The following is a 27,215-nucleotide window of genomic DNA, read 5'->3' as shown; positions in this document are numbered from 1 at the left end:
TCCAGTGTTGCTAGGATTACAGGTGAGCACCCCTGAGCCCAGTTGTTCTTTAATTAGAAGCCAAATATTACTCACAGTCAAACGGAAGATCACCAATGGGGCACCCCTCCCGGCACGGCACGGCATGTCCCGGCCTTGCTCTCTTCGGTCTCCCCCAGGGGCTTTTGGTGTGGGCATCTCCACCTCACCGGCTCCCCCCAGTCCCCACATGCTTGGAGCAGATGTCCACTCAGTGGGTTGGCAGGTGAGGCCCCACCCAGTTCCCCAAATGCCCCCCCTGGCAGCCCCTGCCATCTGGGGCCAAGGCTCACGTGACCTGGACGGGTTACTGGTCTCCATGGTGAGCCGCCTCTGGCTCCAAGGGTAGGCCTAGAAGGGCCACCGCCCCAAGTGCAGTGGACTAGGCCGAGTCCCCAGTTCTGACCTTGAAGCCCTGCCCGTGGGGCTGTTTGGAGGTGGGATCTTCTAGAAGTCAGGAAGCTGGCCCCAGGTCGGAGGCGGAGAGGGTGCACTGCAGGACGAGTGTCCTTCCAGGAGGCGCCAGCACCCTGCGGGCTGGAGGGAGCCCCCAGGGCCTCCCTGTGCTGTTGACCTGTTTAGACAACTTTTCATCTTTAGACAGCTGTTGGCACATCTGCCCCCAAAGCTCGGGGGTGGCTGGCTGGTGACGGTGGCTTCCCGTGGCTCCCCAGCCCTGGCTGATATAAGATAGGGTGCAGCTGGGGCGGGGGTTCCTGAGACCCCCTGTAGCACCCCAACACACAGAAGGCGAAAGCAACGAGTCCCTTGAACCCCCCTCCCTGGAGACACCGAGCAAACCACCCGCTGGCCCTGCCTGGGCGACGCTGCCAGGCACATGGCACCAACCAACCAGCCCGTCACCGCACTCCGGGGCAAGCCGAGGGGTCGGGGTGGGTTAGGGCTGGGATGCGGTGGGAGAGGGACACAGGCGCCTCCTGGGGCTGGAGACCAACTACCAATGGCTCGTGTCTGCTGTGGCAGGGTCCCCGTTCAAACCTGCCCCGCTTGGCTCTGGTCTCAGGCCGGAGGGGACCCTAGCGTGTACTCAAGCTGGCTTCCCCCTGGTGGTCTCTCCATTCTGTCCTAGAGCCCCCCGGCCCGAGTCTCCAGCCTGCAAGTCCTCGTCATCTCTGAGCTCAGTGCGGACACTGGCCACTGAGCGGGGCCCCAGGCTGGGCAGGCAGGGTGGTGTGGAGACCTCCGCTGGGCCCCGCCCCGCCGATCCCAGAGCCCCGGGGCTAGCACGCACCCGTCACCAGTGACAGTGCAGAGCCCACCCGGGCCCCCGCACCCCGCCTGTGACCAGATGCCCCAGCAGACCTCGAGGCCCACTGCCCCGCGGCTGGGCATTGCCTGTCCTGCCACGTGGTTACTCTGCCCTGGGCTGCCCTCACCCCTCAGAGGCCACTCCTCCTTCACCCCCTGAAAGGCACCCGAGTGTGCTCGGAGGGGTGCTGGTGGCCAGGGGCCCAGAGAAGCCGAGTGGGGCACGGCTTCTGCCCCACCCACTGGCTCTTAGCAAGTGGCCCTGCGCAGCCTCTGCCGGCAGGGGAGGCCCTGGACACTGGAGGGCTGGAGAGAACCTGCCGGGATGGTGGGCAGGGACGAGTCCCTCAGGCCAGGTGACCTCCAGCACCGCTCAGGGGAGAAGAGGTAGCTGGGGACGCCCCAGCTACCCCACGGGTAGTCGCGCAGGCCCCGCGTCTGGATGGCCTTTCCATCAGGATGGACGGAGAAACTGGGGCAGACAGACAGACAAGGCCTGGCAGGACAGGGCCGCAGCTGCAGGCCAGGGACGCCCTGAAGGAGGGCCGAGGCCCAGGACCTGGGAGGCCGTCAGGGCAGACAGGAGCCTGGGGTGGGTAGACAAGTTTATTCCACCCTTCCCCGTCCCCTCGGTCACCAGGGGGCCTGGCTGGGGCCCCGATGTGTGGGGGAGGGTACGCTGCATCCCTGTCACTCGGGGCTCCTGGGTGGCACAGGCGGGACCCCCCAGGTTCACATTCTGGGCGGGCCGGTGGGTGTGGGGGCCGGGTAGGCAGGAGGAGCCGCGGTCCTGTCCCTTCAATGGCAAGGCTGGCCGTGCACCTGGGTGGCGCCCACGCGGACGCCCCAGAGGACCTGGCTGAGTGGGCGGGAGGGCCTTCCCAAGGGGGGGTGTAAAGTGACTGAGGCAGTGACGGTTGGCGGGGGCTGGTGAGGCTGGGGCAGTAAAAAAGTCACACGCACGTCACGCGACACGCACGCAGCGGCCCACCCTCACACCACGCTCTGCCGGCCCCCCGCCCCCTCGAAGCCAGACACCCCCGAGCCGCTGCCCCGGCCAAAGTCAATGAAAATCCCTTCGGAGTCGGAGTCTGCGGACTCCAGAGTCTGGTCCACCAGGGTCTCGGGGCTGGAGGAGGGCGGGGAGCCGCGGGCCGGGCCCTGCGCGGAGGGCTGGGCCGCGGGGTAGAGTCTGCTGGGGCAGGGGCCCGCGTGGGGCGGCGGGGAGGACCGGAAGGCCCCCGCGGGGCCCTGGCCGGGGGAGCCGGCGCAGCCCTGGGGCTCCGTGCAGGACGTCATCTCCGAGACCGAGTGCCGGCGGATGCCCGGGCCACCCGCCGCGGCCTCCGCCTCGTGCTCGGCCACCGGGTTCAGCAGGGGCGTGTTGTAGCTCTTGGAGCGCACCACCGGGTTCTTGGCCAGGACGTCCCCCGAGCGCGAGCGGCGCAGCAGACGCTTCTCTGCAGGGAGACACAGGGTCACGGGCCTGGCCGCCGGCACCGGGCACGCTGGACAGACGCTGCCCGCCAAGCACCCAACTCTGCAGGAAGGGTCACGCAGCTGGGCTGCACTCCCCGGCCCCCAAGCCAGGAGGGACGTGGGACTTCACCCCGGTGGACAGGACCATTCCCAGCCTCTGCCCGGTGGTCAGGGGACCTCAAGGCAGCCACCTGGCTTCGGGCCTGCACCTGGCCAGTGGCCTGCATCAAGACCCTCTCAGGCACACGCCCTCTGTCCTGGCCGACCGGGCTGCTGCCCCGAGGCTGGCACACCAGGGGCAGGGGGAGGACCAGCGCACACGGGGTCTCAGGTGGTGGTGGTGCTGCAGGGCAGGGGGAGGTGAAGGCCCACCAGGGGGCCAGGGCTGGGCTCTGGAGCTGCAGGAAGCTGTCCTGGATGGGCAGAGGGTGGACGGGTGGGGGCAGGTCTCAGCTTGCAGGCCCCAAGTGACCACCTGGCGGCAGGCTGAGTGGTCCAGGCGCCGTGTCTGGACAGAGGCTGAAGGGCCTCTGCCTGAGCTGACACAGCTGATGGGCAGGCTTTAAACCAGCAGGTGGGCAGATATGAGGGGACCCCCAAGTGGTCCTTGTACCACTACTGGCCCCTCTGCCCAGGACGCTCGTCACCCGTCAGCCCAACAGTCTCTGGGGAACTCCCTGGTCTCCCTTTCCTGTTGGACCAGAGCCCGTGAGGCTTGACTGTGGGCTGGGCACAGTAGGTGTCCACGTGACGCTGCTGGGCGGGCCAGGAGCGTGGTGGCCTGCTCCTGCCGCACACCAGGTGGCCTCAGCACCCTCCCCTCCTCCCCAGGTGTCCGCCCCGTGCTTCCCCAGGGTCCGGGCACATGGGCTGCGCAGATGCCTGGTGGCCTCCCATTCCAAAAGCAGGGGACCCTGGGACCCTGCCACCACGCTGCCTGGGGGCACTTCCCACTGTCCCCGTCTCCATGTGCTCCTGCCAGCGCACAGCAGGGTCAGACAGGGCTGGGGACAGGTCTGCTGGGGCCCATTTTCCTGTCCACGGGAGGATGGGGACCGTGGTCACCCCAGCCCCAGCCCCGGGCCCAGGCGGCCCCTACCCAGGATGCAGGAATGGGTGGAGGTGCCCTCACTGGAGAAGAGGCCACAGGTGCCCAGGTAGGGCGACACCACCTTCTGGACCAGCGCCTCCAGTCGCAGGTAGTCCTCGGTCACGCCCCTGGGCTCGTGCACACCCTGTAAGAGCGTGCGCGTCACACGGGGGACAGGTGGCGGGGCCTGGTGCGCATGTGGGGCGAGGGCTGGACTTCCGCCTCCTGAGCCAGGGCGGGCGTCCTGTGAACGCTGCTGCCCACGGCACAGGAGGGAGTGGGGGCCGCGGCCAGGGGCTCGCACGTGCCAGACCCCTCCCCTGGGACCCGGGGACACACAGCAAGCAGGCCCCCAACTCATGCTGGCCAGCAGCTGTGACCTCAGATCCAGCCAAGGCTTGAAACAGCAGGGGCAGGTCCAGCTGGGGGCCAGGACGGGGTCGGGAGACCAGGACCAGGTCCCTCTAAGTGAGGAGAGTGGCCGGCGGTCTGGGGGCAGCGAGACCATCTGGAGAGCCAAGGAGGCACGGCAGCCACCAGGGGGCAGCACCGCGCAGCCTTGGCCGCCTCCCTGTGTTCTCCTTGCAAAACCTGGGGTCCAATCCAGCCCCACGCTGCCTGCTGCCCGCTGCCCGCAGCTCCTGACCTTCCATCTCTCCCCACGGCCCTCACACCTGCCCTGCCAGGCATGACGCCTTTCTCCATCACAGCTGAGGAGACTGGCCCAGAGGCCCCAGAACCCACCCGGACTGGCCAGGCCTGAAAGCTCCGGAAACGCCACCCCCAGGGGGCATCCAGCTCCCCGGGCCCCCTGCCCAGTGCAGCCCCTGCCTTGCTCTGGAATCCAATGGCTCCCCTCTGCCTCCAGGCCAACCCCACGGACCTCAGCTTTAAAGGGACCTCCACACACCAGGAGGAATTCCAAATAAGGACCAGGGCTTTGGAGCCTGAGGCCAGGGGTGAGGCCAGGGGTGAGGCCAGGAGTGAGGCCAGGAGTGAGGCCAGGGGTGAGGCCAGGGGTGGGGCCCGGCTCGGGCAGGACAGCGCTCTTCTGCCTGTGCGACGGGCTGGCTGGAGGTGTGCTCCCTCCTGTGGCAACAGCAGGTGGTTCCCAACAGCACTGTGGCCCCTGCAGGGCGCAGGGGCACCAGGGCCGCCCAGCGTCTCCCTCTGCACGGTGCCCTCGCCTTGCTGCTGGGGCCAGGCTGTGCTGGAGGACGTCTGGAGTCTCCCACGTGAGGGGCTCCGCACGGGACGGGACGATGGGAGGCACAGGGACCCCCCACCCACTCACACCCCTGGCCTGGCCTCCTCTCTCCCTTACAGACCCTCCATCCCTAGGTCGCAGGACCCGAGCCCTGGCCTGGTGCCCACCAGGGCCCCTGCGCAGCACCCCGGCCACGGCCCCACCCCCACCTGCAGCACCAGCAGCATCTGCACAATGGCGGGCGGCACGCGGGCGTGGGCGCGGGCCAGCGCGTCCTCCAGCTTCACGCTGAGGGTGATGGTGTTCCGGAAGAGCAGCAGGGCCAGCTGGCGCACGGACGGCTCCTTGCCCTGTGGACAGAGAGCGCTGCACCCCCCGCCCTTCCTGCAGGGCTGTCCCCCCACAGCTGGTCACAGCGACCGGACACAGGAACGGGCCTCCGACCCTCCCACGGAGCCCAGGGGCCCCTCCAGCCCGGCCCGGAGGGGAAAGGGTCCTGCCACTCGAGCCCATCTCTCCAGGGTCCTCCCCCAGCCCAGCAGCCCTGCAGCCTCCCTCCCGGGCGAGGCCAGTGGCACAGGCACCTGCACCGGGTAGAAGACGGCCTGCAGCGTGGGCAGCACGTCGCTGAAGAAGAAGTCCCAGGTCTCCGCCAGGGAGTCCAGCAGCTTCTGTCCTGTGGGCACGAGCAGCGGTCACTGCCTGGACAGCCCGGCGACGTCACCTGCAGGACTCCATGCCCAGCCTGCCCACCTGGGAGGCCACTTCCCAGAGTCCACGGGACAGATAAGAGCAGGCCCTGGTGCTCGGCAGCCCAGGGCCAGGCGGCCAGCCCCTGCCCGCCACACGGCCCGCCCACCTGTGGGAGCCAGCTCAGGTCCGTCTCTGGCTCCTGCTGAGGACCCTGCCGGGCAGTCCTCCTCCTGCTCGGGCCTCCCAATCTGCCCAACGCACACGTACGGCCGGGCCTGAGGCTGGGCACCGGGCAGCCAGGGACAGGTCTGCCCCATGGCCTGGCACGCCGCCCGCCTGCCTGCGGGGGGTCTGTGGAGCCAGGAAGCCCACTTCACCAGCAGCCGTGTGCCCGGCAGGAGCGGGATGGTCTGCAGGGAGGGTCTGAGGTGACGTCCAGGCCAGGTTTAGAGCGGAGCGTGCCGGGGGGCCTGTCTTGGTATGTGGACCCCCGAAGCAGGTATGTGCATAGTGGACATTCGCACAAGCCCTGTGGGCATTTTGCTGTCCAATGGGTGGCTCTCTTCAGGAACAGGGCAGCGGAGACGCCCCAAGCTGGCTCTGGGCGCCTGCAGGAGACGCGCTGCGGGGCCTGGGCCTCTCAGCCCGGAGAGACAGCTGGAGTGAAGGGCCCAGGAAGGAGCAGCCCCAGCAGGTGCCCCCGGCCTCTGCCGCCTGCAGGGACTCTGCGCTTGGGGTCTGAGTGAACTGGGGAGTGCCTGAATGCCGGCCAGTCGGCCCCCCAGGCTGCACTGCCAGGCTGTCCAGCTCCAGGTTTCCACGGAATGCGGCGGCCAGCCCACGGCCGTCGTCCAGCGCGTCTCACTTCCCTGGGGCCCTGTGTCCCCACTCCAAGCCCCCAGGTCTGTGGAGGGGCAAGGCACCAGGGGCAGCAGCCCCATGGGGCAGGCCCTGCTCCCTGTGTGGGCTGCTCTCTGCGGGAGGCCAGCGCCTGCCTTCCCGGTGGTCACACCTGGCCGCAAGGGCCAAGCGGTCAGCAGGAAGGCTGGGCCAGGCGGATGCCGGCTCCGCTGCAGAACGCTGCCCGCACACAAAGTCCTTCAGTTCCCTGCTGTCGTGCAGGAAGAAAGGCTGCTCAGTCCCCGAGGCTGGCCGTGGGGTGGCCCTGGGCGCCAGCCAGGCCAGTGTCCCGCTGAGCTCAGGCCATTCTCCAGCCCACAGGGCGGAAACACTGCGGAAAGCAGATGTTGTAAAATGCAGAGTCCAGCCCCCGCCAGAGCCCGGCTGACCGGGGCCAGGGAAGAGAGCCTGGGCCGGGCCGGGTTCTCGCTGGGGCCGAGCGGCTGTCGGGGGCTGGGGTCGGCCCCAGGGAGACGCTCTCTGCCGTGGCTGAGGAACAGCCTGTGGTTGAGGTGGGGCAGCACCCGGCACCTGCTGTGGCAGGACGTGTACGGCTTGAGCCGAACCTGGGCCCTCTGGCCTGGGATGAGCAGGAGGGCAGGCTGCCACCTGAGCCCTGCCGTGCAGCCCAGGGACAGGGGTGGAGCTGGCTGGTCAGCTCATGGCTCACAGCCATGCCGGGGAGACCGCAGCGATGATGAAGACCACAGGGCAGTGACCGGGGCCCCAAGTGGGAGACCGCAGAACCGAGGGCGCCGGGGGAGTGTGGCGGAGCTAGGAGGGGGCAGGGCTGCTGGTGGCGCCCTGTGGGCACAGGCGGCGTGAGCCCTGGCCTCTTTGCTGCAGAGGGCAGCTCCGCAGCAGGGCAGGAGACCCGCTGCGGCCTGGGGTCCTGGGAGCCCCCCAGGCTGCCCCGCCGGAAGGGGACCCTGACTCCTCTCCTGTCCAGGAATCGCCCTGCTTGGCTGACGTCCAAGGCCTGGCTAGAGGCCAGAGAGAAGGGCTGCCCTCCCGTCCCGGGCTGGGGCCCGCCTGCCGCTGCCCCCGGATCCCTCGGGGTGAAACCTGGCAGGGAGGAGGGCAGGGCGGCAGGGGCCAGATGTCCACCCCTCCGGGCAGCCCTGCCGAGGGAGAGCAACCCTTCCTTCCCAGGGCCACCCTCTCCCTACGTCCACCACACTCTCCCCATGCCTGTTCCCAGCTGTGCGTTCCTGCGTCTCCTACGTCTCCAGGCCCCCAAAGACCTCCTGGGACTGGCGGGCAGTAAGCACCCCTGAGGAGCCCTGGGAGGCTGCTCCACCCCACAGAGCTAAGATGGGGACACTGAGGCCGGGCAGGACACAATGCGTCTGGCCAGCTGGGAACTGAGAGCCACAGCCTGTCCCAGGGGCCTCGGGAGGTTGGCCACGGCCTCCCAGGCTGCCCTGTCTCTTCCGCCAGCCAGGGGGTGCGGGCTGGGAGGCCTGCAGGACACGGGGGCCCAGCTCGCCAAGCCGCAGAGCTGCCCTCTGAGGACCTGGCTGTGCTGGCTGGAGCCGGTGGGAGGTGGGGTGCGGGGGGCTGGGGGCTCCTCTTCAGGAGCCCAGGGCTCCCGCCTCGGCCCTGCGGCTCAGGAGCTGTCCCAGGGGCCGAGCTGGCAGCTGGGTGCACGTAGGTGTCAGAGGGGCCAACGAGCCCGGGGCAGGTGGGGCTCCGCAGGGGTTCCTCCGGCCACTGCCCTGCCTGGGCCACGGTCTACTGAGGGTGCCCACTCGGGCTGCAGCCCTGAAGCCTCCGCCCCTGCTGAGGGCCTGGCCAGGCAGGGAGGCCCCTGGGACCGTGGCCACCCATCTCTGCGGTGTGGCCTGCCCAGCACCACTGCATTGGCCTCATTTAGGAACAAGGACCTCAAGTCCTCCCACGGTGGGAGTGAGCTTGGAGAAGAAGCCCACCCGAGGCCCTTGGGACACTCAGCTCAGCGGCTCCTGCCCCCCCATCCACCAAGACCCTCACCCAGCTCCTACCAGGACTCGGGACGGGTTCGCCAGGGGCATGAGTCCCCGTGGGCAGTGGGGTGGGGCAGGGTCTACCCTGGTGGCCAGGTCCTCCTGGCTGCGTGTGTGGAGGAGGGACTCTCCCTAAGGTCCCCTGCCCGAGGCCACTCTGTTCTCCAGGCCCCTCTGACCAGAGAGCAGCACCTCCCGCCCACAGCCCCAGGACTGGGCAGAGCCCAGCAGGCCGCCACCCTGGCGGGCACGGCTGCCAGGCTGCTGTCCCATGGCCCCGAGGGCCAGGCCCGCAGGCAGGGTCCCTGCACGGGCCACCACTCACCCTCGTAGAAGCGGATCTTGTCCCGGAGGATGACCATGCCTTTCGTCAGCAGCTGGTTCTGGAGGCAGAAGGGCCGTCACTGCCATGGTGTCCACTGGGCAGCCCACGGGACCCCGGTCCAGCAACGGGCAGCTGGGGCTCAGTGCCATGGTGTCCGCTGGGCAGCCCACGGGACCTCGGTCCAGCAACGGGCAGCTGGGGCTCAGAGGCAGTGGCCGCCCCAGCCACGCCCACCACGCAGAGCCTGCACCTCGGGCCATCACGAGGCAGGTGGCCACAGGGACACCCTCCGAGACACAGGGAGCAGGAGCCCTGTGTGCTGGGCTGGGCAGCTGGGCCCCGGGACACACTCTCCTGACACCTGGCCCGTGGCCACCACTTGAGGGGACCCAGGCACACGGTGGGCAGCTCGGCCAAGAGTGAGGCCCGTCTGCACCTCCACAGCAGCCCAAGGTGAACGACCTGTGCCCCACGGACTCCCTGTTGTGCTGTGCCTACGATGGAGCGGTGTCCCCAGGAGGGGCACGTGTGGCGTGTGCAGAGGCAGGCCGGGCTTCCTCCCGAGGGGCCGAGGGCCTTCCACAGCCAGGCGACACCTGCACGGCCGCTCCTCACCAGACGCTGTTCGCCAGGCGCGCTCAGTGCTCAGCGAGGTGGGGCAGAGCCGGGGCGTGAACCAGGGAAGCTCTCGGGTGACGCCAAAACCCCAACCCGAGAGCCAGAACCGCAGCCCGTGCTCGTCCCAGGAGACGCCCTGCCGAGCCTGTATGGGACGCCTGCAGGGGCCCTGGGCACCAGCCAGGCACTGCCCTCGGCCCCTCCTGGCTGTGTGATCTCAGGCCAGTGCAGCCACCTCTCTGAGCCCCGGGGCCCGAGTGCTCGGGGACTGTGGGCTGGCCGGCCAGTGGAGGAGCCGTAGCGCAGAGCCTGGGGAGAGGCTCAGGCAAGCCCACACCTCGCTGCCGCGGGCACCCCGGTCCGAAGGCCGGGCGCACAGATGAGCCACGCAGCACGGGGGGTCCTGCGCTGGTCGTGCGGCAGGTGGGTGATCAGCAGGACTGTGAGTCCTCTCACGTGCGTCCACCTCCACAGCAACCACGACGGCCACACGGGAGACCGTCACCAAGAGGCGAGTCCTTGTGACCCCTTGCGGCCCCACGCGCAGCTGGAGCCACATGCCCACCAGCCCCAGGTGCCCCGTCCTGCCTGGCCAGCAAGGCCCACCCACCTGCAGGTACTCGGTGAAGAAGGACCCCAGCTCCGTCTTCAGCAGCTGCCTGCGGGCGGGAGGGAAGGCGAGGGTGAGCGCGAGGCCACACGGTGGTGCCAGCGAGTGGGACGGGACGGGGACCGGGCCACGACCACTTGGGCAGCAGGAGACCAACCTGCAGCTGGCAGCAGGGGCGCAGGCAGGGCCGGGCCTGCTGCGCTCGGGCCCCTGGAACCCATGCACCAAGCACGGCGCCGACCTGCTTCAGAGGGGGCTGCAGGGTCCCCAGGACGGCAAGGAGTGCGGCTCCTCCCCATTCTCAAGCAGACGCCTGGCAGGCTGGCCTCCCACTCTGGGCCCAGGGCCCTGCCAACGGTCCAAACCCCAGAGCTGACAGAGCCCCAAGCGTCCTCCCCTTACTCCACGGCAGCTCGTGCAGTCTTCAGGGACCAACGGCAGGTCCTGACTGGGGTCCCCTTACTGCAGGTGAGGCAGGAAAGGCTCAGAGAGGTCAAGTGACTGGTCCAAGGCCACACCGCACATGGCAGCATCAGGGTCTGACTCTTGTCTTTTACGCGATGCTGACAACTGCTCCCACTGAAAGCTCCAGGGCCAAAATGAAGTCATCCCACCCCGTCACAGGCTGAAAACTCAGTCACCAACTCACCCTCAACAACAGTCTTTTATGCTCCGAAACAAACTCAACAGAAATCCTGACTTAAAAAGCTGCTATTAGAGAAACTTTTAAACTCGTCCTGGCCCAGGTGCAGGGGCGCAGGCCTGCAATCCCAGCAACTCAGGAGGCCGAGGCGGGAGGATCACAAGTTCAAGGCCCGCGTGGATGACTGAGCGAGACCCTGTCTAAAATAAAAAGGCTGGGATGTGGCTCAGTGGTGGAGCACCCTTGGGTTCAATCTCCACTACCAAAAGTAAATAAATAAGTCAAATAAGCCAGCTCTGAGTTAGAGGCACCCCTCACTTTGCATGGTTGTACTTCGTGGGAATTCCAGCAACAGGTTTCAGTCACCACAGTCACCCAACAACACAGTTCAAGTTTTAGTTCCCTCGGCATTAACTGAGCAACTACATAAAGCAGTCTCTCCTGCCAGTTCCCAGGTCACCGACCACAATACAGACAGCGGAGGTGCCTCGTGATCAGTGACCAGTAATATTCAAAGTCACCGTGATTGGCCCCTGAGCACCTGTTATTCAGCTCAAGCACGGACAGCAAAGCGTGTAGCTGTGCTGTCTACTCGCCTCCTGTGGTAGATCCAGGTGATGTTTCTAGAAACGGGGGAGAAAGGGGAACTGGCTCAAGGAGGTGCAGCAGACACAACACTCCCCGCCTTACGACAGGGCAATGTTCCCAAATCTCACTGTGAGTTGAAGGTTCAGGTGGAAATACATCTCACACCCCCACCCACATCCTGGCCACACCTCGCCCACAGCCAGGCAAAACCCAACAAAGGCTGCTTCAAACCAAGTGCGGAACAGGCAGGTGAACAGCTGCTGAACACCACCCTCAACCTGAGCAGCAGCGGTTGCCTGTGGCTTTGCACCATGGTCAAGTCAAAACGCCATCTACACTGAGTCACCGCCAGCCGGGGATGGTCTGTCAGTGAAGGGGCGGTGCTGCGCGGGCAAACGCCACTCCAACTATGCTGGGAACATTTTTTTAAAAAATTATTTTTAAAATTTGTGACAGGGTCTCGCCCAGTTGCCCAGGCTGGCCTCAAATTTGCAATCCTCCTGTCTCAGCCTCCAGATGCACGTGACCGCACCCAGCTTGGTAAGTTTTGGTGTTTGCTTTTTTTAACCAAGAAATAAAATACTTCTCGAAGTTCCTAATGTTCAACAAATATTCTCTTTATTTTTACTTTTTGGTGCTGGGGATTGAACCCAGGGTGCTTTGCCACCAAGCTCTATCTCCAGTCCTTTTGATTTCCTGAGGCAGGGCCTAAGTTGCAGAGGCTGGCCATGAACTTGCGATCCTCCTGCCTCAGCCTCCCAGTCGTTGGGATTTTTTTTATTCCTCAAAACATTTTAACCAATAGTATGAGGTTCTACTATTTTGACAAAAGTTTTTAAAGACATAGAGCAGTCATAGAAGTGCACACAGCTCACTAAGGTCGCTCTGCAGCTTCCGCATGCACAGACAAGTTTTAGGGTCTGATCTGTTGGATTTTTCAAAAGCAACATGTGGAAAAGCCCTAGATGCTTGCTCTCAGCAGGAGGGGCACTCTTCCTACTGTGACTCTGTGACTCTGGCCCTCAGGAGACAGAGGGTGGCAAAGCCCACCGTCCCTGCTGCCAATCAGCTGTGGCGACTTTGGGCTGGGGTGGGGCAGTGGCGATGAACTGTTTCCCCCTTTGGAGAAAGTGGGTGCTCGGGCCTTCAAAGGCCCTTGGGGGTGGCTACCCATCCTGGGGCAGCTGGAAGCTGGACCCCAGTTCATCCCACCAGTCCTGGGGCTCTGAGACCTCGGTGAAGCCCAGAGAGGTCGAGAGGCCTGGGCCATGGAACCAGCACACAGGTCACTAGGATGGAGTGGCCCTTGCATCCTGGCCACCTGCTGTCACAGGTGCTCAGGGCTTCGGACAGCACCTGTGTGGGCATGGGGAGGGAGGTGCAGCTCCCACAGCTGGGTTGGCCAGGCACTGACCTCGGCCCATGGCCTGACAGGTGGAAGGGCACCCAACTCAGGGACAGGAAGCTGCAGGTCAGCTGTGGCAGCCCTGAGTCCAGCCTCCCCTGGTCAGTTTCTCAGCAGCTTAGAGGCCTAGCGGCCCCTGCACAACTGAAATCAGCTCCAGCCCACAGGGTGGTAAGTGCGGGGACAGCACCCCGAGCTGCCTATAGGTGTCTGAGACCTTCTCGGTCAGCCCCGCCTAGCGGTCCTCCTCTCCCTGTCCCCAGGAGAGCCAGCTGGTTCTCCAAGGACAGGCTGTGAGCCATCCCATGTCCAGGTGGCCTGTCTCAAGGTCACCACACCTGAAGGCCACCCTGAGCAAGGCCAGCACACTGGCCGGGGAGAAGGACGTGTCCGTGTGGTCCTGGGGTGGGGCTGGCAGTGACCCCCAGGCTTGCAGGCACAGCGAGCCATGCCGGGTGAGCCCCTCCTCGTCCATGGCCTGAGGGAGCCTGGACGCAGGGTGGGGGTTCTGGGGCCCGGGATCACGGCTGGCCCTCAGTGCATGCAGCAGGCGCTCAGCAGAGACCTCCTCGCCTCTTCCTGCCCCGGACAGTGCTGTCTGCAGTGGGAGTGCAGACAAGGTGAGGGGTGAGGGTCCCCACAGGGCCAGCAGCCCCTGGCTCGCTCAGGGGGGCCGGAGCGTGTCTGGCGAGGCTGCCCTGCCCGGGCCTCCCGGCCCAGGGCAGCTCACACTGGGTCAGCCCAAGCTGCACCTCCCTGGGCAGGCCAGGCTCCTGCTAGCCGGTCTCCCCGACTTGGGCTGAGCCACTGACACCGTGCACTCGGCTTCTGTAAGACAAGGCCACGTGGCTGCCCAGAGCGTTCTTAGGCCTGTGCTGACCGTGGCTGGTGGTGAAGGGTCAGCCCCCTGCCCCTGCCTGGGGACGCGGCCGGCAGCCTCCCGGTGGACCTCCAGAGGCTGGCGTAGCAGGAGCTGGGCCAGGAGGATGGAGCTGACTGCCACCCAGCAGCCCGCAGCACCGCAGGACTCCGGGGACACGTTCCAGACAGGAGCGGGTCACCCACAAGGACCCCAGCCTCGCCAGGGCCCTGCCCCCCTCAGATGGGGAACGGGCTCTGGGAGGGCCTGTGCTCGGGCAGGGAGCCGCCCCGCTCCCTAGTCCTGCAGGTCACAACCCACGTCCCAGCCGGGCGAAAGCAGCTGGGCCCCCAGCTCCTCCTCGGGAGGCCGAGGCAGGAGGAGCGCTGGAGCCCAGGAGCTGGAGTCCGGACCCCGCTCACGAAACAAAGCAACAGGCTCCTCCCCAGCACCCCTGCTAGGACCTCAGGAAGGGGCCCGCCCCGCAGGGGACAGCCAGGCTTGTGGGAAACTCACAATGGAGGCGGTGCCGGCCACAGCCACACGGCCACCTCGCTCCCAGCAGGGTCTGCTCACCGCGGGAAGGGGCACCACCCCAGGAAGCCCCAAGCCCTCCCAGGGCACCTGGGAACACGGGCGCCGCCCGTGGGGGGAGGGGCGCGGAGGGACCGACTCTGGGCAGGGCAGGGCCGGGCACCTCGTGCTGCAGCTGGGCAGGGATGGGTGACCCGGTGCTCGGCTGGAGCCCAGCAGGGAGGGCTGTCATGGTGACCGAAGCAGTGAGCGCCCGTCCTGCCCCAGGCAGACCAGCAGCAGCCCCGGGCGCCGCAGAGAGGCTGCCTGGGACAAGGGCCCTGACGCAACCCGAGGGGACAAGCCAGGCACCAGGACGTGCAGCACAGAGCAGGTGGGCCACCAAGCCCAGGGGAAGCTGGCCAGCGGGGCATGACCCCTCACAAGGCCACAGAGGCGGGACAGGCGGGGTGAGCACATGGTGCCAAGGTGACCAGCTGGACCTGCTCCCTGGGACCTTTCTCCAAGAGAGTTCACCTCTGCACCTTGGAAGGACGCTAGCCAAGGAGGGGACGAGCACAGGGTCAGACAACAGGCCTTCTCACAACCCAAAGGTCCGTCCTGCCTCAAAGGACCCACAGGAAGGTGAGAGGACAAGCGGCGGAGGGACACTTGCCACGCAGCACCAACAGGGTCTAGACCCAGGTGCGCGAGGAAGGACAGCAGGAGGGGGTGGACAGGCTGCCCCAAGACAGCACCTGGGAAGGGGCTCCGCGTGGTCAGCGTCATCAGGGGCCAGCAAGTGGGGCAGTTGCTGACCCCCAAACCCACCTGGTTCCCACAGAGCCCAGCAGCTCCAGCCCTGGACAGACAGGGAGGAACGAGGTCACACAGGCCACCAAATCCTGTGCACAGACGTGAGCAGCAGCACCATCATGGTCGGGGCAGGGACAGCTGTGTCCCCATCCCGGTGAGTGGACACAAAGCCCCGACATGCTCCAGCTCGAGTGAGGGCCGGCCGGCCAAGCAAGGGGCGCCAGGCACGCGCAGCTCCGGAGGGCAGGGGCAGGCGGTGGGCAGAGCGCACTGACGCTGGGGGCTCTTCCTGGGCTGGTGGACGTGGTCAGGAGGCAGGGGCCTGGCAGCTACTGTGGACGTGCTAGAGCAGCTTCGGGGTCTTTCATGGCAGGGAGTCACACCCACAGACAAGGGGGCCTGACTGCGACGGCCTCACGAGATGACCACCAGGGTACGGTGCGCGACCGCAGTCCTGCCGCGCCCTCCCGTGTCCAGATCCTTGGACACCAGCGTCCCTCGGGGGCTAGGAGTGCCAGGCTCTGCCACGCAGCCTCAGCCGGGGTGGCCCTCTGTGATGTCGGCAGGAGGACAAAGTCACCTAAGGGGGCATTTCTGGAACGTGGACTGGTGAGGAGCTGCGAGGATCACAGGGGTGAGTGGTGCCCCCTCAGGGCCCTTGGCCACTGTGCCTGCCCGGCCGAGGGGCCGCCTCACTGAGCAGCTCTGGGGACATCTGGACACAGCTCTCATGGCTCCAGCTGGACTCGCAGGACCACAGCTAATCAGCTGCTGTGGCGTCAACGCTCAACCAGGCCCACTGACCTTGAGGTGGGCGCGTGGTCAGGAGCTGGTAGGGGGCGGGCAGTTCTGAATGACCCCCAGGCTGAGTTCCAGCTCACCAGCTCTGACTGCAGGCAAGCCACTCCACTGCCGTGCCTCAGTTTCCCCATCTGTCAAATGAGACAATAGGCCCCAGGGCTGCAGCACAGAGTGCGCAAGGGGACAGAAAGCTCTTGGCGTGAAGCTGGCGCCCTGAGGCTCCGCGGAAGACCCCGTTGCTACTACTGAAGGTTCCCGACGCTTCATCTCCAGCTGGCTAAAACCAACTTGCCCCAGATCGTGGTGCTGGCAGCTTCTCTGTGCCCAGCCCCGCGCACCCTCCTGAGGGGGGACAGGCCAGGCTGCGGCCAAGGTGAGCGCCAAGGCCAGGGCTGTGGGAGGTGCACCAGGCCTGGGGCTCGGCGGGGCGCTGCCCCTGCTCGCTGCTTCAACACCAGGCAGGCGCCCGAGGCCTGTCACGAACCCGATTCCCTGAGCAGAAAAGCAAGTGGCGCCTGGGCAACCAGAAAAGCAGAACCACAAGGGCCTGGGAGACTGGAGCTTCAGTTCTCCATGACGCCTTCTTCCCTCCCTGGGCTCCGCTAACCTTATGTCCTGGGCACCTGCTAAGAAACACCCGGGCTTACCTTCCACCCGCCCTGGATAACAAGGCCGAGGTTTACTGCCTATTTTTCCATATATGCTTTCGACATGGGGACAGGGCAGCATGGGTCAGTGCTGTGTGACCCTGGGCAAGTGGCTTGACCACTCTGAGCTCTGGCTTCCTCTGCCACACGTCTCTAGCTGCAGCTGCCTGCTTTGCAGCAGTGGCCCCGAGGGTGCTCGTCAGTCCCCGGCTGCTTCCGTCCCCTCATTTCCCAGCTGGCCACAGGAAATGAGGGGCGTTCCTGGCTGAGGGTGCTTTTCCCTGGTCATCAGGCAGGTGGGCCCTTCCTCTCTGACAGTGAATGCCCTTCACGATGCCCCACACTGGCGGGCAACGTGGGTGTCCTCTCATGCCCAGTTCCACCCGCTTCCTCCTGAAGGACGTCCCGGGAGGCGTGGAGACCCAGCCCCCACACCTAGAGTGGCTGGCCGAGGTCACGGGGGTCCAGGTCCTGGCCACTCAGACTGGGGCCCAGGCGGAGGTGGGCACTCACCGGACGCCCTCGTTGAGGCTGAAGAGCTCCTGGTCGGGCAGGCCCCTGCGCTGGAAGACGGCGATCACCCCGTTGTGGATGCTGCGGGGGCAGAGGGGCGCGTCACCCGAGGCTGGCCTCCCTCTCCTGCTCAGCCTCCCGGGAGCAGGGACAGCAGGCTGGCGGGTCCCTCAGGATCTGCCGCACACCCAGACTTCAGCCCTGGCCTCCTCGGAGCGAAGGCCGGTGTCACCAGGTGCCTCCTGGCCACCCTGCACCCTCCTGGTCACACCTTGTCCAGCTTCACTTCCTTCCCAAGCTCCTAACCCCTTCGTTGGGCTGGAAACGGGAGGGGGCCCCTCCGCTGGCCTCTCCTGCCCCCAGGGTGTCCACGTCCCACTGACTTGCCTGCTCAAGGCCTGTTGCCTGGGACCCTTCTCCACCTCCGTGGCCACTCCTGCCCCAGGCGACCCTGGCTCCCCAGCCCCAGCCTGTTGGAGTAGCACCACGCACCCTCTGTGAAGACCGGAGGGGCTCTTCCAGCCTTACTGACCACCGGACGGACGCTGGTGACCATCCAGCCTTTCGCCAAGGTGGTGGAAGGTGGGTACAGACAGGTGTGCACGAGGGGCTGTGTCCCAGTAAAGCCGGGTCTGGACAAGCAGGTGGTCAAGGACCCGAGTGGCACCCTGCTGGGCCCGGCCTGTGTCCATGTTTGCTGTGCCTGGCCATGTGGTTCCGCCCAGGCCTGGCTCCTGCGCGGCTCCGTGCCTGCCCTGCGTTGGCCGGTGTGCCGTTGCCTGGGATTCCGGGTCTCTGCACCCGACGCGTGACCTCAGAGGGTGGCCCTGCTCCTGGCTGCGCCTATCCCGGGCACCTGCTCAGGCTGCTGTCACTCGACTCCCTGCCCGCTCCTGGACCTCTCCTGCCCCCCGCCCCGCAGTGGCCAGCTGTCCCCTGCCCAAGGTCCTGAGAGTGGCATTCCCTCCCGGCCACCCAGGCATCCTGGGCTCAAGCCCCACAAAGCACAGGGCCCCAGGCCAGGCCACACCTCTGGGTCTTGGTGTCCACTGCCTCCAGGAAGCCCTCCTGCCCTCCCCTCCCCATGCCCAGTCACATACCAGCACGTGCGGACCCTCATGCCCGCTAGTCCTGCCACCACCCAGAGTCCCGTGGTAGGAATCCAGGGCTGGGCCCGCAGCTTTCCAGGCAGGGCCGAGTGTCACTAAAGCTCAGCACTACACCAGCTGCCACTCTTCTCAGCCCTGAGGGACAGCTGGTCACGCGCTGCCACCCACACAGGAAGCAGCGGAGGCCCTGTGCTCCTGGTATCCGTTCATCAACCTTCCCTGCTGGCGGCCCATCCTGCAGACACGGACACCAAGGCCCAGAGAGACCGGATCCCATGCCAGACGTCACAGAGCTAGCAATCTAGTGTCCCCTGTCACACCCTCTCCCTAGCCAGTGTCCCCGCATGGAGCCAAGCCTGGTAACGTGTCCCATCTCCAGGCCCTGGGGGGGCAGGCGGGCCCCAGGCCTCGTGTCCCAGATGTGCCGAGGGGACTCCACAGCTGGTGCCAGGCCAGAGGCCGAGGCCCCACCCTGCCAGGAGGTACTGCTGGCCTCTCAGCAGCCACTGGCCAAGACCACGCCGGGCACGTGCCATTGACCTGGCTGCCGACTACCCTGGCTGACATCCCCCTTCATGTGTCTGGCGCAAAGCCCCCTGACTCATGCCGTCTGTGGAACAGGGTCACAGACCCTGTGCCCAGGCTGCATTCAGTGTCTAAACCTGACTCAGCGCTCCTTCTGGCCACCATCTCTGGTAGCGGCCCCAGGCCCATGTAAAGCTGCTCCCCGAACAGACTAGACACAGACGCCAGTCCTCAGGAAGTCCAGCTGCCGCCCTGGAACCCCAGGGCAGGAAGCTCTCTGCCCACCTCAGGCAGGGGAGGGCGGAGCTCAGGCGTGTGGCAGGGGCAGTCTTCCTGGCCCCTGGCCGAGGCTGTCCCCTGGGTGCAGGCCCCCACTGCCATGGACTTATGTCAGGCCAAGCCCCCAGGTGGGGGGAGGGGAAGGAGCCCAAAGGCTCCGGGGTGGGAGGACCCAGGGGCCTGCTGGCTCAGGTGGCCTGGTTCTGCCACTGTCTTCAGGGACCCACCTTGCCAGCCTGTCCTTCCTCCTCCCCATGACACCTCTGGAGGAACCCGGCCTGCTGTGGGCCCCTGCTCAGAGGTGAGTGGACAAGGTCCTCCCTGCTGCCTCGGGCCCACCTGTGCTGTTCCCTCTCCCCGGAGGGTCCCCTCCCTGTCCCAGGGAAGTGTCCCGGCCCGCAGGACCAGGGTCCTCCTCCCCGGTGCTGTGTGGACGGCTAGCCGGGCAGTGGCCTCCCTGGGCCAGGAGGCGGCTCTCTGGCTGTCAGTCCCGCAGGCTGAGGGAGGCCAGGACACGAGATGCACAATGCCCGGGAATTCCCAGCAGGCTCCAGGGCTCCAGGGCACGCCCAGGGCTCCGCCATCCTCGCCCCTCACCCCGACCCCGCGGTGGACCCTGGGCCTCCTCCAGCCTCCTGGACGGCCAGGCCACCTAAGCCCTGTGTGCCCAGCGTCTGTCTCCTGCTCACCACCAGCAGGCAGTGGGGACATTAGCCCAGGCCACAGAAGACAACCCCCAGGCGCAGAGGCCGCGGGGCTTGCTGGGGTCCCCCCGCTGGACACCCAGCAGAGCCAGAGTCGAGCAGGACCCTGGCCCAGGTCCCCGCCCACGCCCCACAGGACCCTCGGGTGCACAAGTCAGACCCCTCCGCTCCCTCCTGAGCGCCAGGAGGCTCCCTGTTCTCTGCAAAATCCAAGCTGGGTGAACAAAAGAGCCCTGTGGGCCACTCGGAGGCTGAGGAAGGGTGGGGAGCCCCGGAGGGCCTCACGTGACTGTCACCCGCAAAACAGAAGTGAAACCCTGGCTGTCCCGCCACGGCCGCCTCGACCAGGGTGGGGCAGGGCCAGTCTGCGCATCTGCAGACAGTCTGGTGGAACCCACAGGACCCAGAGGGGACTCCGGGTGGGGCAGGAGGAAACTATCCACGACCCCCTCCTCCGGGAGCCCCTCTGGGCCCTGTGTCCCCCCATGGGGCAGCCTCCCACACGCGAGGGGGACAGCCACGTCCCAGGGCTGGGGCCAGCCTGTCCCGGCTGCGTGCTGGGTGGGCACAGGAGAGAGGCCAGGACTTGAAGTGTGGGTCAGCGGCCACCAGGCTGGACGGGCTCTTGCTGAGACGGAGGCGGGTCCTGGGGGCCACGAAGCAGGTGGGCTGGGGCTGGCAGGTGGGAGGCGCACCTGCCTAATCAGGGGTCCCCAGGAGGCAGGGTCCCCTCTGTCCCAGGCCCCAGAGGGCTCGGAGAGGAGACTCAGCGCCTGCTAGGCCCCCTCCTCACTGCGCCCGCTGAGGCCTCCCGCCAGCAGCAGCCTGGCTCTGCTCCTCTTAGGACCTGCACGTCACCGCAGGTTTTCTGGTGCTGGGGACACAGCAGAGGGCCTTGCGATGCTAGGTGAGTACTGGCACCGAGCTGCACGCCCCAGGGACACACAGCACCTGAGTGGGCAGGTGTGAGCCCACTGGGTCCTCCGGGAGGCTCCTGGGTCCAGGCTGGTAGGCAGGCACCTAGTCCCCCTGCCACAGTCAGGCTGCAGGGACACTGAGGTGTGTCCGTGTGCTCCCCCTGCTGCCTGCCTGTCCCAAGCCACCTCTGCCTCCCGTCCCTCCTCAGTCTTCCACCTGCTGAGGCCGGGTTCTGACTGGCTGGGGCTGGGGAGGGACAGAAGCCTGGTATATGAGTGTGCTGGCAGGTGCTGGCACAGTGACACACACCTGAGATCCCAGCGACAGAAGGCTGAGGCAGGAGGATTGCAAACCTGAGTTCAGCCTCAGCAGCTAAGCAAGACCCTCAGTGACTTGGTGGAACCCTGTCTCAGAACAAAAAAACAAAAAGGGACGGGGGTGTAGCTCTGTGGGTGAGCACCCCTGGGTTCAACCCCTGGTATAGACAGACAAACTGCCACGAATTTCCTAAAATGACCCAAATCTGTTCTCTCATGGTTCAGAGCACACAAGTTTGTGCTCAGCCTGGCTGGCTCGGCTCCAGGTGGGTTGGTGACCTTGGGCTAGGGGCTCTGGGAGGACACTCTTTGCCTTTTCCAGCTTCCACAAGCCCCCTATTACTTGGCTGCTGGCTCCTTACTTTGCCTTCAAGGACGGCAGTGTGACAATTTCAAGTCCCTCTCTGCTTCTGTCATTTCCTCCTCTGATTCTGACCCTATGATTATGCAGAGCCTGCCGGCTAGTCCAGGGCCACCTAAGACTCTTAACTGGGTGACAGCTGCCAAGTCCTTTCTGTCCCGCACAACCCCACGTTCACAGGTGCTGAGGACCAGGTGTGGACACCTTCAGTGTGGCCGCTGCCCTGCTGACCACACCCACTGCTTCTCGGGGCTGGCTCAGGACCAGTGTGCCCAGCAAGCATGGGGCCCCGGGCAGCTCTGCCACCTCCAGCCTGACTCTGCCAACCCCAGCCAGTCTGGAAGCTTCAGCCCACGAGCTTTGGCCCTTTAGGACCCTCCTGGGCCTGGTGCATGCCTGTTGTCCCAGAGGCCAGGAAGGCTGAGGCCAAAGCCTCAGCAGCTGAGCAAGACCCTGTCTCAAAATAAAAAACAAGGTGCGCCGGGGTGGGCCCAGTGGTAAAGCGGTTGGTTCAACCTCCTAGAACCTACTAGAAAAAGAGATTCACCGCCTGCCTCCAGGCTGCCGGCGGAGGTGGACCCAATAGGACGCTAGCCTCTGCCCTGACCCATGTGTGCACCTCTCTGAGCCCTGTTTGCTCATCTGCAAAATGGGCGCGTCAAACTCCACCTCACCTCAAGGGCCGTGGGGATGAGGGGAGGGCACCAGGCCCAGGTCCCAGCACAGGCTGGGGTCGGCTGCTGGGAGGGAATGGGGTGCTCAGCCACGCTTGGAGGATGGGGCCAGTCGGCTCCCGTCCAGACCAGCGGAGGAGCTGACCCCGCCCCTTGCCTGCCACTAGCTGTGGAATACGGCTCTGCCCCTCACACCCACCTCACCCTGGCCCTAGTGGGGAACTCATGTGTCCCAGGAGGATGGCCCTTCAGAATGGGGACCCCAATTCCGTCCCTTTCCCCTCTGGCCTTGTTTCACTGTGTGTAAGCTGAGGACAGCTGGCCAGCCTGGGAGTTGGGCCTGCTTCGGGCACGCGCCCGACCCTGCTCCTGCCTGCACGGCCTCTGCTTGGAGCAGGGTGGGCACCTGCTCTCCAAGGCCCCAGCCTCTAGGCAGAGCAGGGCTGGCGAGGAGGAGGCACTTCCTGATGGGTGGGCCTGCAGGTGGGCTTGGGGAGGCCCCTCCCACCCCAACTGGGGCTTCCCAGACAAAGGTGGGGACCCTGTCTAGGCGCTGGCTGAGACAGCCTAGCACCTTGGGACCTCCGTGGATCTTGGGCATCTTCCAGGAGTGTCTCTGGGGGACCTGGGGATGGGGGAGGTGGGGGGCATGGGAGGTGCACCCCTGCCAGGGGCCTGTGGCATGCCCGCAGGCCTGGCCAGAGGGTCAGAGGGCTGCTGGGCATCCCCACCAGGCCCTGGTCCCAGAGGCCTGTGGTCCTTGCCCCTCAGGGTACACCCAGCTGCCACCCCCTGCATCTCCTGCTCCACCAGGGTTGGCCCCTCGGTTCAAGGGCACGAACTTCAGGGAACTAGAGCTCCAAGCAAGCAAGGGGCCAACAGGCAGTGAGGAGGGAACTGGGGCTGCGGTGACGTAGGTCAGGGGCACCTTCGGGCACCCTTGTGGACTCCCAGGAGTGCCCCGTGGTCTGTGGCTCAGCCCAGGCCGGGAAAGGGCCACATCTGCCCAGCGAGGCAGCAGTGTCAGGAGGCGGCCTCGGGTATCTCGTTCACAGTCTGCGCGGGAGGTCCAGCGGCAGCACCAACACGCCGGCTCCAGGGGCACCGGCCAGCGGTGCGGTCAGGCCCAGGCTGCCACCTTCCTGAGCGAGGCACCACCTGCAATTACCTGGCCGTGGCTCGTCTCCCTGCTTATTTCCTGGCTCCTCCTCTGGCTTGGGCAGCCGAGCGCCAGCAGGGGACCAAGTGCGGGACAGAAGGAGGGACCGGTGGGGCTGTGGGCTCCGGCCTCCTGCCAGAGGAGACGCAGGTGTGCCAGCTGGGGGTGGGGGGCCTGGGGTCGCTGCAGTGGCGAACGACGCCCGCCCTGTTCCTGTGCACCCACGACCTCAGCTGCGCCTGGGAAGTGGGCTCTGGGCAGGTGGGACGGGGAAGGGGCCCGAGGTGGAGCCGTGCCGGGTTTGGGGCAGTAAGAGGAAGAGGCCCCGAGGAGACGAGGCAGGGCTGGAGCCAGCGAGCCTGCGGAGGCCAAGGACACTGCCCCGGAACCGCCAGCAGGGGCACAGCCAGCCACACCCTGATGGACTTCTGGCCTCCATAACTACGAGAGGACTCCTGCTGGTTTAAAGTCACCCAGCTTGTGGTCATTGATTCCGGCAGTCCCAGGAAAACTATGGTGGCCATACGGACAGAAGGGGGTATCCAGCTCCCTGACACTACACCAGGGATGGGCCAGGAGAGGGGGCGGGCAGATGAGGTCAGGGACCAGAAGGGGACCTTGGACGCCACTGCTTCCACCCTAAACAGGGAAGGCACTTTCACTCTCCTGAGCTCAGCACACACCTGCCCACCGAGGGCAGCACGGGCCCATGCGGGCGGGCTGTGACCCAGGCTGGGCAGAGGGCAGCACGGGTGTTTATGGGGCCTGGCACACAGCGGAAGCAAGGACACGGCAGGCCTGCTGCCCAGGTCAGGAGACAGCTGATGGGATCCCAGGCTGCGAGGCAAGGGGCTGGCAGGGCAAGAGCCCTGGGAAAGGGCTGGCATTTCTCTGCAGTGTGCAGGGCCACCCAGTGACACACCAGTGGAGGGACTTGGGCTCCCAAAGACACCCGAGACCCAGCCCCCCAGGGTCACGCAGGTCAGGGAGGGGATTCCTAGTCTTCTAAGCAAGGGCCCAGCCAGGGCTCCCACCTGGAAATGGCAGGAGGAGACTGGCAAGTGGGCGGCTCGCAAAGTTGCCGTCACGGAAGGTTCGGCAAGTGGCTGGCTCCCCAGGAGCTCCCCAGATGCTGCCCTGAGCGACTCTGGGCCTGGGATTTTTTTTTTTGGTGCTGGGGATTGGACCCAGGGGCTCTCTACCACTAAGCCACATCCCCATCCTTTTATATTTTGAGGCTGGGCCTTGCTAAGTTGCCCAGGCTTGAACCTATACCCTCCTGCCTCAGCTTCCCAAGTGGCTGGGATTACAGGCATGCACTGTGTGGGGCTGGGCTTGAGTTCCAAGTCAGAACCTTCCACGTGCCAAGCACCATGCCGGGGGCTTCACTATCCATTTTCACGTTCAGTCCCAACAACTGCCCTGACAGGTGGGCACCATTATTTACCCACTGTATAGATAAATCTGAGCAGAGATGTGAAGTGATTTGCTCAAGGTCACACAGCAGGGCAAGGGCAGAGTTGGGATCTGAACTAGAAGTCTGCCCGGCTCCTTCCACTAAACCAAGGCAAGAAACAAGGAGACTCTCCATCCACAGTAGTGCAGAGGAGGAAACCAGGCTTGAGGCCAGCAGTAGGAGTCACAGGGCCAGTGAGACTCCCCAACAGGAATCTTCCTTCCCCTCTGTGCCACCCACCCTGTGAGGACTGTGCATGCCCCCCAGAGAGGGAAACCAAGGCAGCCATGCCCCAGCCCTCAAGCAGCTTGCGATGTAGTAGAGGACACAAGATAAACCAGGTCCTGCCCAGTGTTCAGACAGGGTCCCACCTGGCAGCCCCATGCCCACCAGGGTGCCCGTGAAGGACGGAATGAACAGACATGTGTCTAAGTGACAGCCAGGTTCTTGTGGCTGAGCCCACAGCTTGGGAGGAGCATCTGGCAGGATGGCACGGTGGAGGTGGGGTCGGCAGAACCCCCGAACAGCCTGCCTCACCCCTTCAGCCCCCGGTGTCTTTCTGGTGGAAGTTCCTATTTCTGAAAGCGCTCAGGAGCAGATGAGCGCACTCCGCAGATCCCAGCACGCCTGCAAACGGCTGCGGGAGGGGCTTCCCACGCCCCCGCTGGGCTGGGGTCGCGCCTCCCGGGGAGGGTCTGTAAGGAATGCGAGGCAGCTGCCGCACCCCTGCTGACAGCCGGCGGCGCAGGGGGCCACTCGAGGAGAGTCACCGCCCACCCTCGCCGGACTTTACACGCAGACACAGGAAGTGCGGCGGCACCCCACCGGGCAGCCGCGAGGCTCAGAGCTCATCTGAAAATGGGGAAAACGCTTCCTGCTGCTCACCTCCCGGCCGCCACGCCCACCGGGCGCAGACCTGGAAGCGCCCCGGGCCCCTGGCGGGGCGCTCCGACCCACCCCGGGTCCTCGCGGGCCTCGGTCTCCGCTCCAGGAACACGTTGCACTAAACTTCCCTCCGGCCCGCGCCACTCCGGCGGGCGGAGCAAGTTCTTCGCAAACTGCTGAACGCGGTGCCCCGGCGCCGTTCCCCGCGCGGGGCGGCCACTCGCCCGCGGTCGGGCTCCGAGACCCCCTCCCAGGCGCCCCGGCCCGGGGCCGACGCAGGGGCGGGAGGGCGCGGACTTACCTGTTCCAGGTGGCGTTGGCGCAGGCCCGGCGCTGCTGCGTGACCCGCTCGTCCGCGGCGGCGGCCGCCGGCTCTCTCTTGCCCAGGTCACTGAGGCTGGGCGAACTCATGAACTTCAACCTGCGGAGAGTCCTCATGGTGACCCGGCGGCCCGCTCGGCGCCCACGCGCGCCCTGCGCTGCGCCACGCCGCGGGCCCGGCCGGCGCTGCGCCCTCTACAAGGAAACTTGGGCGAGAGCAGGAAGCTGAGCGGCCCTGCGGGGTCCCGCCCCGGCCCCGCGCCTCCGCCCCGGGCCGCGCGCCGGCCGCCCCGCCGGGTTAATCATTGCTCCCAGAGGCTGCAGCGTGCAGAGCCAGGAGCGCCGCGGGCACCGGCCCCGCGCAAACGCAAGCCGGGGGCGGGGCCCGGGCCGAGGGGCGGGGCCTCCGCGAGGGGCGGACACGGGGCGTGGCTACGAGCTAGGCGCGGCCGAGGCGACCAATGTGTCCCTCCGTGCGTGGTCGCGGGGGTCGCACACAGCCCCCTCCCTTCTTCTGAGGGCCACACGTGCCCACAGGAAGCCAGCGCACACAGGACGCACAGCCCCACCCCACGCCGCAGTCACACCCACACCGTGCACAGGACCGCAGCCTGAGACCCCCCAGACAAGTCTCCCGCAGTCATTCCTTCTCTCCCGTCCTCCAGAAGGTTGGGCCCACACAGAGCCCCTCGAGATCGTTTTGCTTGACAGATTCCTCTGCGGTTTTCACTCAATTTGGGGTCAAGGCTTTTGGCCCCAGACGAGCCTCCGGCCCTGAGCCCCCACGGTGGGTCCCGCGGACCCAGAGCCGCAGCTCAGGGAGGCGGGTAGTCTTGTCTGGCCGCCCAGAGGAGTTGCTGGACTGGAGTTTGAAGGAATATTAGTTGTCATTCCAGGGCACAGACCTGCCACACTGTGACGACCTGTCCCCCAGGATGGTGGAAGCGAGTGCGTTCTCCTAAGTCCCTTGTCTGGGGCAGTGATTTCAGTCAAGGAAGGGCACAACCTAGGTGCTTCCGGTGTGCAGAGCACTCTCGGATGCCTGAGCTCAGGAATCTCCCCATTCCCCAGCGGAGGAGACTGAGGCTCACGGTAAACATGCCCCAAAGCTGAGCAATCACCAAGTGGCGAAGCAGGCCAGTGCCTGGCACAGGGCCTCCCTGCCCCAGCTCCTGGGATTCCCACAGGGCTCACCTGCCTGCTCCATAGGGCGCTGACAGGCACTCGTCCCCCTGCTGGGGGAGCCCCACCTGGAGTGGAATAGAACCTTGCAAGGAGTCGCTGTGCAGTTCAACCCAACTCGTGTTCCTGAGCACCTGCTATGTGCCAGACATCACCTGTCCTAGGGAGGCAGAGCCAGAGGGACCACTCCTCTTCCCCAAGAACCTCCCACAGAGCCTGTCACCCTGAGACTGAGGCCCTCATGAGCCACTTGAGTTGCCAGGAGGGGTCAGGCTCCCCTGCCCACAGTCAAGGGCCCTGGGCTCGGGTGCCCAGCATGCCTCAGCCAGGACCAGGGAGGAGCAGC

The 27,215-nt window shown here is 66.1% G+C and overlaps 1 protein-coding gene across 1 annotated transcript; it reads right to left on the bottom strand.

Annotated features, from left to right (window-relative positions):
* Nucleotides 1–302: 302 nt before the first annotated feature.
* Prr5 (proline rich 5) lies at nucleotides 303–26,056 on the bottom strand. Its single transcript, XM_047549141.1, has 8 exons — nucleotides 25,668–26,056; nucleotides 16,980–17,060; nucleotides 10,195–10,243; nucleotides 8,967–9,024; nucleotides 5,648–5,739; nucleotides 5,273–5,413; nucleotides 3,866–4,001; nucleotides 303–2,747 (listed from the first exon to the last, which is right to left on the bottom strand). Exons 1-8 carry the CDS (start codon nucleotides 25,802–25,804, stop codon nucleotides 2,281–2,283), a joined length of 1,161 nt encoding a protein of 386 aa, XP_047405097.1. The 5' UTR covers nucleotides 25,805–26,056; the 3' UTR covers nucleotides 303–2,280.
* Nucleotides 26,057–27,215: the final 1,159 nt, after the last annotated feature.

The sequence above is a fragment of the Sciurus carolinensis genome, chromosome 4 (genome assembly GCF_902686445.1).
Source record: "Sciurus carolinensis chromosome 4, mSciCar1.2, whole genome shotgun sequence".
Taxonomy (NCBI): domain Eukaryota; kingdom Metazoa; phylum Chordata; class Mammalia; order Rodentia; family Sciuridae; genus Sciurus; species Sciurus carolinensis.
The sequence above is the reverse complement of the archived record's forward strand: the minus strand, read 5'-3'. Positions and strand labels throughout refer to the sequence as shown.